The following is a 12212-nucleotide window of genomic DNA, read 5'->3' on the forward strand; positions in this document are numbered from 1 at the left end:
CCCGTGACCCCCCCCCTGGATCCGCCCTTGATTGAAGCCCACTATTGAGTTCTAGATATTTTTCCTGCTAGTCGTTTGCTGCACTGAGCGACAAGCATGCACTTTTTATTTCAAAATCCAGTCAGAGCCACTACAGACTAATCAAGCAGCCAAAACACCACACTTATCATTTGTCTTACCCCCTTATTCGCTTAACACTGGAAGCATAGATCTATAAAATAATCCAGGTTTTAACAGTCGTCTTGCGTATTATACAAATCCCGGTTTAGTGTTGTTTAGGCAGTTGTTTCATTGGCAATGAAATGAGATAATGATATAAAAAGTACTTACAATTCAATATTGTGAATGGTCGATGTGGGGCAATTATCGTTCACCCGAACGTGGCACTGTTTGTGGCACTTTAGGAAACAGTCCCTGCACTCGTAGCCCTGTTTCCCAAATCTCCTCGCTATACTTTTAGCGCACACTTGACAAATTGTGCCACTGGAATAAAAACAACCATAACTACTGAAAATAGTGCGGAAAACTGGCCTACCCTTGTAAATGTTTGGCAACAAACGTGTGGTCGTTAAAAATGTGCAGCTTCACCCCCTTTTTCTTCCATTTCGACTTTTGTGCCAGAGACAGCGGTACCAGATAGTGCTTCTTGATGCCATTCTCTATCGTTTCCAGCACCAAAGTACTGGCTTCATTGATGTAGGTTCGAGTGGAGGCGCTGCTCAGCCCGGACGCTTCCGATAAGCTCGATCTTCTCGATGTTTCCTCACGGCCGGGCGGGTTCAGGCGGTAATCTGCAACAACATTTGCAGCTTAGCGCATTTGTTAGTAAAATTTTGTGTTTCAAGTAATTGTTATCAGAAGAATGGGACTCATAGGGTTTTCAGCCTCAGGGGTAGATGAACAGCATTCTGTATAATAATGCCGCTTAAAACAGACAAAGAGTTTGGATCGTTTCGTTTCTGAATGGTTTCTACGTATTAAACGGGTGTTTTTTCCTGAGCCCTCGAAGGCTGGAAACCGCATGACTATTGGTTAATTTCGTCTGTAAGTTCTAGATGAGCGCCCTTTTGGGCCATGTGAGTCCCACTCTCAGTGTGTTACACTTGTCCTCATTTATTCGTGTTAATAGTATGAAAACTGGATGATTTACCGTTGCAATACTCAAGGTGTAGCCTAGAAATGGTTCCGAATTTATCTAAAAACAAATAGAGTGTACATTTCGAAAGGTGCTTTTGGAAATCAGTTTCGGAGAGATGCGTGTGATTTGAAGCGCCGATACTCACGATCGTCCTGGTTTTTCCCTCGATCGGCCGAGACCGATCGGTTCAAGCTGTCGTCCCGACCAACGTCGTTTTCAGGTCCAGCCGATTTCGATCTGTTCTTCGATTTGCCCAGTCTTCTTTTGATCGTGCCGAAAAAGTCCCGGCGTTTTCTCGGCCGTCCTCTGAAATCGTACTCGGTTGGTTGCGACTGGAGTGTGCCCGAAGCCGAAAAGTCGCCTGGCTGCAAACGAAATGCAGTCGTTATTGGACGGAAAAACCTCCAGTTTGGTCCAAGTTTCCAAACTACTTTAGCGCCGAGAATTAACAAGTGCATGTCCAAACCTTTGAGGATTCTAAGTCAATTACGCTATCCTGCAGAGATGCGTCGCCGTTCAAAGCCCCATTAGCGCCAGAGTTAGTCACTAAACCACCGTTTGTCCCATTGGAGCCCGCATTGGGCCCACCTTCAAATAGGTCAGCGGCAGCGTCCAGATCAATGTGAACATTCTGCACTTCCGCATCGATCAAGTCCTGGCTGGGATTGATTTCCAGACGCTCCACCTCCTTCCAGGTGCCGTTTTCCAGTTCCATCTTCCAAGTTAGTAGGAGAAAACAAGAAAATTACACACATAAGCGACTTAGTTAGGGACTTTCAACTGATGGGAACCTTTGACGGGCAAAGGTTCCCATCGCGTATAAGCAGCAGCTGGCAACTACAGACATTGAGATAGTTGTGGTCTTACCTTGACGAGGCGTTGCGACGGCTGCTAAAATGAAAAAGCCGTTTAGCTAAACAGAACACTGAAAACAAGGCCTCTCTGTGGAAAACTGCACTCACCCTTTGGACGCTGTGGATGACCAAAGTGCTTTTGTTCGGGCTCAGACGCTGCCTGTTCCTGTCCAGATCGCTCAGCGCGGAGTTCACAATGTGATTTCCATTTGTCATTGATTCTGGAAAGGAAAACCCCCTTAGTTCCAGACCACTGGATATCTCCTAGCTTTACCATTAAGGAAGGTGGTGGTTGCTGTGGTCAATCTGGCCCTATTAGGCGACGGGGTTCGCATTCCCGGCCCTGGAGAGGTGGTTCTGATGGTCTCCTTGATTTTATAGGGCTGATTGCTGCCCACGTTGGGGATATCGGCGCCCTCGATGAACATGAACTGGAAAACATCGGGTTGGACCCTCAAATTCACTTGCAAGGACGCAAACTCACCTCAACTGTGAGGGTCCCGGTTACAGTGTCGCTCTCATAGGGTCGACTTTGCAGGGTAATAATCTGCCTTTGGGACGGGTTGATCAGCAGCTCTTCCACTCCAACTATCCCCAACCCCAAGAACTTGTGGGGCTTGGCAGCGCAGTCGTAAATTTCAAATAGAAGCTCCGCCGTGTGAGGCGACAGATCGCTAAGAAAACCAGTTAACTGAGTGATTCTGAGCCCGTTTCCTGCCAGTATCCTTACAATAAGAAGTGTTCGTCCCAAAAGGGCGAATCGGTGTTTTTCTTCACAGAAGTCTGGTTCTTCTGCGGGGGTTCGTCCATTTCGACGACGCAAAACGGATCGGCACAGCCATGGTGGCCGCCCAATTGGGCGGCTCGTATCACTTTCACTAGAAGTCGCTTCTCTCCTTGCAGTTGCAGATCGCCTGGCGTCATGTGGTTTGGAGTGGATGAATAGGCATTTGCCTGCTAAATATTCCATCCATTAACTGTGGGTTGTCCATATATGTATCCACCGCTTACCATGCTGTCGTAATGGAGAGGCAGCATCCGCCCAGGCGTTTCCACATGTCGGATCAATCGGGGGCATGTGGGGTAAGCAGAGAGATTGAGATGAACTTCTGTGCTTCGCAAGGCGTTCGTCACAATTTCGCTAAGGCGCACAATGGGAAGTTTTTGACTAATTTTCAGTTTTCGGGGGTGATGTTTAACTCACGTGATTACTTCTTGCAGTTGCGTTTCGTCCAAGTTATTCTTGATGTTCCCGACGGGGGCTAGGGCTACCTTGACCTCTGGCCATCCGTCGCATTTCACATCGGCCTGCAATTTTTCTGAGACGCAAAATATATGCAGACGCGCTCGGAATCGGTTCACATTGACTCGGTAGTGGGACGTATCCACTTTTTCCCCCTTCTGTCGGAATGATTTCAATTGGAAGGCTGGGGTCACTTCCAAATCACAGGTTATTGTCTGGGGAAATACGGAATTACTGGACAAATTCATCGGGGTATAGAATATCATTTTTGTTTTGCGGTGGCGGGCTTTGAGGAGCTTTGGTCGCGCAAATTTCGTTTAAAAATCTCCGACTAGCAGGCATTTTCAATGGAAAATATCGTTTGAATTCAAATTTCCAACACCCAAAAAGTAACGAAAATTTCCAGAAGTATGTTTTTCTCTTATAGAGTTCTAAAGGTCTAAAAACGTAAACATTCTACATTGATATCAGTCCCGAGCAATTAAGCGGCCGTGATAAATGAAATCACTTCGATGCTAAATTGCAGGTCACAAAGTCAATTAAATGGCCATCATACTTATTTTTATTCGAGCTATAAAGTTCCATCCAGTCCATTTAAAGTTACGGAATACGTTTATTATTAACGTTCAATTAAGAAAGAGATCGTTTATTGGACCTTCACAGTTCGTTATTTTCGCGAAAGGCAAAGCTGCGGTTTGATATTAAACATGCTGTGCCCATTTATTACATCACCGGATAATATGGAATATTGACAATGCGGCTGCGATAAGATAAAAAAAAAACTAGGAAAACTCGAGCATTTTGGGAGTAATTCATAACTTTTCAATCGATACTTTTTCGCAAGCGCACATACACTCCGGAGTTGTTCCTGCTTCCGTTTCTTCCGGACGTTTCGCCAGCAAGAGCACTGAACAAACCACCCCTGAAGACGCCAGACACTCGGGCTTGCAAAACGTCAGGAAGAAATTATTTTCCACCGCAGCATAAAAGGCCGAAAACTGTACCAGTTTCACCTTCACAACTTTTTCCATTTTGAACCGTTATGAAGATTATCGAGTCAATAGAACAAGTTTCTCTTTAAATGTCCCGAAAGTTTATTTTTTGGGAAAATTGAGAAATATTGGCAGGCTTTTGAAGCAAAATTTGCCATGAGCTTCACCACTTTCTTTAGTTGTGGTTTCCCTTCAAAAATTTATTTTTGAAGGGAAACGTTTTCTGTTACTTTATTCAATAGAACCGACTTCACTTGAAATGGCCTGAAAGTTTAATTTTTCGCAAAAAATCTGAGAATTATTGGCAGGCTGTTAAAGCAAAATTTGAGATGAACTTCAACGCTTTCCTTAATGATGTAGCTTCCTATACAAAAATTAATTTTGCCAAAACAGGACCAGATAGAATATTGCTTGACACTTCATTCAACAGACCCAACTTCGCTTTAAATGTTCTGAAAGTTTCATTCTTCGCAAAAAATCTCAGAATTATATGCAGGCTTTTAAAGCAAAATTTGGCAGCTTCTACGCCTTCCTTAATTGTGTAACTGTTTTTCCAAAAATTATTCTGCAAAAACTGGGAAAGATGGAAAGTTGCTTGGTACTTGATTCAATAGACCAAACATCGTTTTAAATGCTCTGCATTTTTTGTCAAAAAATCTGGGATTTAATTATCAGCTTTTAAATCAACTGGACGTGCGGGTCAAGCCGTTTCTCGTTGAGTAGCTGATTTAAAAAAAATTAATTTTGCCGAAACTGGATCAGATCGAACGTTGCTTGTCACTTGACTCAATAGGCCAATTTTCCTGAAAGTTTGATATTTGGCAAAAAATCAGAGGATTACTGGCAGGCTTTTGAAACATCAAGTGGTTTCTTGTTGTATAAAAGGTTATTTTGCCAAAACTCGATCAGATGGAAAGTGGCTTGTCAGTTGATTTAATGGAACAAACGTCGCTTAAAATGGCCAGAAAGTTTAAATTTTTCGCAAAAAATCCGAGAAATTGTGCAGCCGTTTCTTCAAAAATAAATTTTGCAAAAACTAGACCACGTGCAAAAATGCTTGTTACTTCATTCAACAGACTCAACTTCGCTTTAAATGTCCTGAAAGTTTAATTTTTCACAAAATATCTGGGARATAATGGCAGGCTTTTGAAGCAACCCCTGACCAGCGTCCCAACGGATTTAATGTTGTGCAGCCGTTTCTTCAAAAACAAATTTTGCAAAAACTAGACCAGGTGCAAAAGTGCTTGTCAGTTCATTCAACAGACTCAACTTCGCTTTAAATGTCTTGAAAGTTTAATTTTTCACAAAATATCTGGGAAATAATGGCAGGCTTTTGAAGCAACCCCTGACCAGCGTCCCAACGGCTTTAATGTTGTGCAGCCGTTTCTTCAAAAATTAATTTTGCAAAAACTAGACCAGGTGCAAAAGTGCTTGTTACTTCATTCAACAGACTCGATTTCGCTTTAAATGTCCTGCAAGTTTTACTTTTCACAAAAAAATCTGAGAAATAATGGCAGGCTTTTGAAGCAACCCCTGATCAGCGCCCCAACGCTTTTAATGTTATGGAGCCGTTTCTTCAAAAACTAATTTTGCAAAAACTAGACCAGGTGCAGAAGTGTTTCTTACTTCATTCAACAGACTCAACTTCGCTTTAAATGCCCTGAAAGTTTTACTTTTCACAAAAAATCTGAGAAATAATGGCAGGCTTTTGAAGCAACCCCTGACCAGCGCCCCAACGCCTTGGATGACGTGCAGCCGTTTCTTCAAAAATAAATTTTGCAAAAACTAGACCAAGTGCAAACGTGCTTGTCACTTCATTCAACAGATTCAACTTCGCTTTAAAAGTCCTGAAAGTTTTAATTTTCAGAAAAAATCTGAGAAATAATGGCAGGCTTTTGAAGCAACCAATGACCAGTGCTCCAACGCCTTTAATGTTGTGCAGCCGTTTCTCAGGAAATCAATATTGCAAAAACTAGACCAGGTGGAAAGTTGCTTGCCACTTCATTCAATAGAACGAACTTCGCTTTAAATGTCCTGAAAGTTTAGTTTTTGGCAAAAAATCTGAGGAATTCGGGCAGACGTTTAAAGTTTGAAGCAACACTTGACATGCACCCTAACGCAATATTATTGTGTTTCTTCAAAAATTAATTTTGGGAAAACTGCAACAGGTGGAAAATCAGGGGTCACTTCATTGGCACGCCTAAGCTTTCCTTTAATTGTTCTGGCAGTTTGATTTTGTTCAAAAAATCGGGCGGTTATTGGCAGGCCTGTGAAGCAACGGTCGACATGCTCCCTCAGGCCGTTACTTATTGGGTAGATGTTTTTTCAAAAATTTATTTTGCCTCAACTAAACCAGAGAGAGAATTCGGTGTCACGTTATTGAAATGACCAAAGCACACTTTAAATGTCTCGAAAGTTTAATTTTTGGGAAAAAATTTGTTAATTTTTAACAGTTAATACAATATTTAAAAAACGCAAATGCAAGTGTCTATAAATCTCTCTCTTAAGTGTAGTTTTACATTTTTTTGCGGTGTTTTTGGTAGTTTCCACACAGAAAAACGCATGTAAATAACCATACGCTCAACTTGCAGAAGGATTAAATATAGACCAGCAGGCTCGGATGACATAATCAAAGATGACGCGCTAGTTATATTTAAATCAATCAGGTAATCCATGACGACTTTCCTCAAAATAACAGCTTTCATTGCGATTCCGTCATTCCGAGCTACATTTAAATTGCAAATAAGACAACCTTTATGTATGTGTTGCTAATAGTTATTCGTAGCGCGATGGAACAGGTTGGTGAGGTCATAACTAAAGAGCAAAACGGTACAATGTTCAGACCGAGTGGAAACTTTAATGTTATTTGCATAAGTTAACTTTGGCTATTTTAAGCGCTTTTACTTTCTACAGTCACATTAAGCAGCAGAATCGTAAAATTTTGTCTGCTTTATTACCTACCACATCGTCTTTGGAATCTGCTTCCGCGAAAATGTTGGTCACTGTTGGTGGATGAGTCTCAGGCAGGATTCTTACCAGTTCCACACCAATGCCCTGCTGGAAAAATAGAAAAATGTCACTTTCATGCAGTTTTATATGCCGCATCTATCGGATTTTTCGCCTAGGTTATTAGATGGAATTAAAAATAGCCGGAATGTTTTTATTGCATGCAACTGATGTCTTAATGTATGGGGCATAAAATTAGACACAGCTCCCAACCTGTAATAACCGGCAGTATCCGTTCTGTGTATGTTTTTCCTAGCATATTCATTATGAACTATTAACCGACTTTATAGTTTATTTTCGCTAATTAAACCCCTTTTTCTCAGCTAGTAAACCGCGTTTAAAACGACGCGTATTAATTATTAATAACCAGTCATGAAATGGTTAATCGCCACTATCACCGCTAAGATCGACTAATCAACTGGAGAAAAAGTTGTTTTTACTTTCCATCATCATCATTATCTTTTATATTATTTTGGTTCAGGCATAGAGAATTCGTTCCTTCCTTCCAAGTGGCGGCATAAAAGTGATTTATAGGTAATCAGTTTCGGATGACGCAACATCAATTTATAGCCTTGCCCTTGTTTCAATGTGGAATAGTTTAAAAACACATGTTGCCTTAAAAAGTTTACCTACTTACTGATGTGTAACGAAAAACAGTGGCTGAACGCAATAAATAACGACGTTTGTTGGATACACCCGAGGCCCAAAAATGGCGCTTGAATGAAAGCTAATTAATTGCGCAATTAATTGGCGTAATTATTTAGTTCAACATTTCAATGTGAAACGGCCAGATAAAATCACTTTTGTGAATATTTTCTTTGTACAAGGTGATTTGCATACAATGTCCAACCTTGTTTGTATTCGTCAATGTGTTTTAGGGATTTTTTTGCATTAGAAAACTTCTTAGTTAGTTGACGTCAACGTTTTGTTTGGAAAACGGCGATTTGGAGCAAATTAGGGCGGTTTTACGTAGAAAATGTTTTAATACAGTTTATGCTGGAGCCATTTGGAAATAAATTCGGCTTCTCCAATTTTTGCTCTCCAACATTTTTCCATCATACAAAAATTAATTTTCCAAAAACTAGAGCTGGTCGAGAGTCGGTTGAAACGTCAATGAATAGAACAAACTTCGTTTTAAATGTCCTCAAAGTTTAATTTTTTGCAAAAAATCTAAGAAATATTGGCAGGCTTTTGAACAAAAATGTGCTTCAAGGCCTTCCTTAGTCGTCTAGCTGTCTCTTTAAAAATTATTTTTACGATAACTGCAATTGCTGCAACGTTGCGTATCATTTAATTCGTTAGAACAGACTTCGCTTTAAAAGTCCCCAAACTTTCATTTTTTGCAAAAAATCTGCTAAATTTTGGCAGCCTTTGAACCAAAAATTTGACATGTGCTTCAACGCCTTTCTTACTTGTGTAGCTATCTTCAAAAATTAATTTTGCCAAAACTAGACCAAGTGGAAAGTTACTTATAACTTCATTCGATAGAACAAACGTCGCTTCAAATGTGTTCGAAGTTTAATTTTTCGCAAAAAATCTCAGAAATATTGGCAGACTTTTGAGGAAAAATTTCACATGTGCTTCAACGCCTTCCATAGTCGTCTAGCTGTCCCTTCAAAAATTATTTTTACGATAACTGCAGTTGCTGCAACGTTGCGTATCATTTCATTCAATAGAACAGACTTCGCTTTAAAAGTCCCCAAAGTTTAATTTTTCGCAAAAAATCTGACAAATTTTGGCAGGCTTTGAACCAAAATTTGACATGTGCTTCAACGCCTTTCTTACTTGTGTAGCTGTCTCTTCAAAAATTCATTTTGCCAAAACTAGACCAAGTGGAAAGTTACTTATAACTTTATTCGATAGAACAAACGTCGCTTTAAATGTGTTCGAAGTTTCATTTTTTGCAAAAAATCTCGGAAATATTGGCAGACTTTTGAAGAAAACTCTGACATGTGCTTCAACGCCTTCCTTAGTCGTCTAGCTGCCTCTTCAAAAGTTAATTTTGCAAAAACTGCATCAGTTGCTTATCACTTCCTTCGATAGAACAGACTTCGCTTTAAATGCGTTCGAAATTTCAGTTTTCGCAAAAAATCTCAGAAATATTGGCATTCTTTTGAAGAAAACTTTGACATGTGCTTTAACGCCTTCATTAGTCGTCTCTAGCTGCCTCTTCAAAAATTAATTTGGCGAAAACTGGAGCAGGTGGAAAGTTGCTTATCACTTCATTCGATGGAACAAACTTCGCTTTAAATGCTTTTGAAGTTTCATTTTTCGCAAAAAATCTCAGAAATATTGGCAGACTTTTGAGGAAAATTTTGACATGTGCTTCAACGCCTTGTGTTGTGTAGATGTCTCTTCAAAAATTGATTTTGTCGAAACTGGATCAGATGGAAAGTTGCTTGCCACTTCACGCAATAGACCAAATTTTACATTAAATAACCTCAAAGTTTAATTTTTCGCAACGAATCTACGGAATTTTGGCAGGCTTTTAAAGTTTGAAGTAACACTCGACATGCTCCCAACGCCTTTCTCAGTTGTGTAAACGTCGCTTCAAAAATGAATTCTACAAAAACTGGACCAGATCAAAAAGTGCTTGCCACTCCATTGAAAAGCCATAGATTCACTTTAAAATGCTTGAAAATTTGATTTTTCTCAAAAAATCTGGAGAATTTTGGCAAAGTTTTTAAGTTTGTTGTACACTTGACATGCTCCCAACGCCTCAGTGGTGTAGACGTTGTTTCAAAAATTAATTTTACAAAAACTGAACCAGACGGAAAATTGCTTGCCACTCCATTGAAAAGCCACAGAATCGCTTTAAAAATATTTTTTTGCATAAAATTTGAGCAATATTGACAAGCTTTTGAAGCCATATTTTTTTAATGCAACCAAAAACTTTCGTTCATCTTTAACAAGACCCTTATAAATAAAAATGTCCAAAACCGCTTAAATCGACTGGATTTACACAATTATTCCGAATTTTGCCATCTCCATGCTTTATACTTTCATAAAAGCAGACTCGGACAATAATAGTTCCATCAGACTACTGTTGAACGTAAAAAATAATTTCAAGGACTGAAATAATGTCTTTCGCAGTTGAAGCGACCCAGATGTAAGGCAGAAAGCAAAAAACAACATTCTCCCAAAACCGAGTTTAATTTTAGATTTCTGTGATTCACTTATATGTGGGATGTCAATGAGAATAAACAGCAAAACTCACAGCCTTGATGATAAGACAACAGGGGGGCTGGATATTTTGTTTTTTTATGTTTTTGCCTCAAAGCTAGACGAAAGAGTGAAATCATCGATTATGTGGGTGAAACCAATACATATACGTTTGCCAACAAAAATTGTTCGTACAAATTAAAACCCCATTTCTATCTAGGCCTAGAAGTTAAGACCATTAATCATTTGCGTTTGATGTAAGTGGGTTTCCGAAATTTCTTCCCGGGTTATACACCTTAGAAGTGCCGTTATAATGATCATCATCAGCCAGTTTTTAACAATTCTGACATCATCTTGGTATGGAATGGAATGCTACAATCTATAATAAATGTTATTTTCATATCCACGAAGACGTGAAGATAACATGTGTTTTTTAGCTTCTTTCAATTGCATCGACTCATCGCTAATTTTAGTCTTGTGTGTGTACGCTGATAATATCGGAATGGTTTGGAAATGAAGTTGCACTGCTTAAGCAAAACCGTGCTATTTTGTTTTACCTTGATAATTGCAGCTAGTTTAGCAGCTAAATAGATTACAGATATATTGATAAGGCATACAACGGGTTATTTTTTTTATTCCCTAATTGCAACAGTTAATTTTCATTGTTTTTGCCATTTTATGGTTGATTTCAATTTTGTCTTCCTAACTCGAAAGCAATGGTTGGTAGAAGCCATTAAACTGAGTTGTATGAATGTCATTTGGAACAGTTGTATAACGACTGATTTTAATGTAAGTTCAATAGTTTTTTTTTCAAATTGGGTTCTCTTGTTTTCCTCCAATTTAAATTTGATTTTTCTTTGATAAGCTGAGTCGCTCGAAGCACATTTTGATACGCGGCATTTTATTTCATATTGTTCTTGTCCGAAGCTGGACATTGTGGATATTTCCATTAATTTTATGGAATAAACTTATCTCGAATTGAACTATAATGGTCTTATCTAAAACACGCAATTTTGTTCAAATTGCGTGTACAAAATGAGAACCTTTTTATTTTAACTCTACTGACTGGAACATGAAGACAACTCTTTATTGAGTGCAATAAAATAAAAGATTCTTTGTGGAAGAATAAAAAGAAAAACTTTCCACACAAGTACCAATCCAAAAACAAACTTTGCAACATTTTGGAAAATCTACCGCGAATTCGGTGTCAAATTGAGCAGTTCTGAATGAAGAGATGTGTGATCGAAGTTTAGGACATTTCCTCACCGCTTTATTCTTGTGTTGATGTTTCTTCAAAAATTAATTTTGCAAAAACCAGACCAGATAGAAAGTTGCTTATCATTTTATTCAATAGGACAAACTTCGCTTTAAATTTTCTGAAGGTTTTATTTTTCACAAAAAATTCGAGAAATAATGGCATGCTTTTGAAGCAACCCCTGACCAGCGCCCCAATGCCTTTAATGTTGTGCAGCCGTTTCTTCAAAAATTAATTTTTCAAAAACTAGGCCAGGTGCAAAAGTGCTTGTTACTTCATTCAACAGACTCAACTTCACTTTAAATGTCCTGAAAGTTTCACTTTTCACAAAAAATCCGAAAATAATGGCAGGCTTTTGAAGCAACCCCTGACCAGCGCCCCAGCGCCTTTAATGTTATGGAGCCGTTTCTTCAAAAACTAATTTTGCAAAAACTAGACCAGGTGCAAAAGTGTTTGTTACTGCATTCAACAGACTCAACTTCACTTTAAATGTCCTGAAAGTTTAATTTTTCCCAAAAAATCCGAGAAATAATGGCATGCTTTTGAAGCAACCCCTGACCAG

General features: G+C 39.2%; 1 protein-coding gene across 5 annotated transcripts in view; it reads right to left on the reverse strand.

Annotated features, from left to right (window-relative positions):
• Positions 1-12212, reverse strand: part of LOC109544832 — a 19744-nt gene that overhangs the window by 1445 nt on the left and 6087 nt on the right. For 3 of the 5 annotated variants that reach the window (XM_019915195.2, XM_019915193.2, XM_048668850.1), the window contains 13 exons: positions 7189-7284; positions 3197-3450; positions 3004-3133; positions 2723-2949; positions 2477-2666; positions 2267-2423; positions 2101-2213; positions 2006-2029; positions 1605-1853; positions 1284-1503; positions 1151-1195; positions 536-791; positions 331-483 (listed from right to left, as the gene is read on the reverse strand). In XM_019915195.2, coding sequence (XP_019770754.2) covers positions 331-483; positions 536-791; positions 1151-1195; positions 1284-1503; positions 1605-1853; positions 2006-2029; positions 2101-2213; positions 2267-2423; positions 2477-2666; positions 2723-2949; positions 3004-3133; positions 3197-3450; positions 7189-7284 — 2114 coding nt within the window. The remainder of the gene's footprint in view (positions 1-330; positions 484-535; positions 792-1150; positions 1196-1283; positions 1504-1604; positions 1854-2005; positions 2030-2100; positions 2214-2266; positions 2424-2476; positions 2667-2722; positions 2950-3003; positions 3134-3196; positions 3451-7188; positions 7285-12212) is intronic. The other 2 variants (XM_019915196.2, XM_019915194.2) reach the window with 1 other exon arrangement.

Source organism: Dendroctonus ponderosae, unplaced genomic scaffold (genome assembly GCF_020466585.1).
Source record: "Dendroctonus ponderosae isolate FM_Combo_2020 unplaced genomic scaffold, Dpon_F_20191213v2 Dpon_F_20191213_8, whole genome shotgun sequence".
NCBI classification, from domain to species: Eukaryota; Metazoa; Arthropoda; class Insecta; order Coleoptera; family Curculionidae; genus Dendroctonus; species Dendroctonus ponderosae.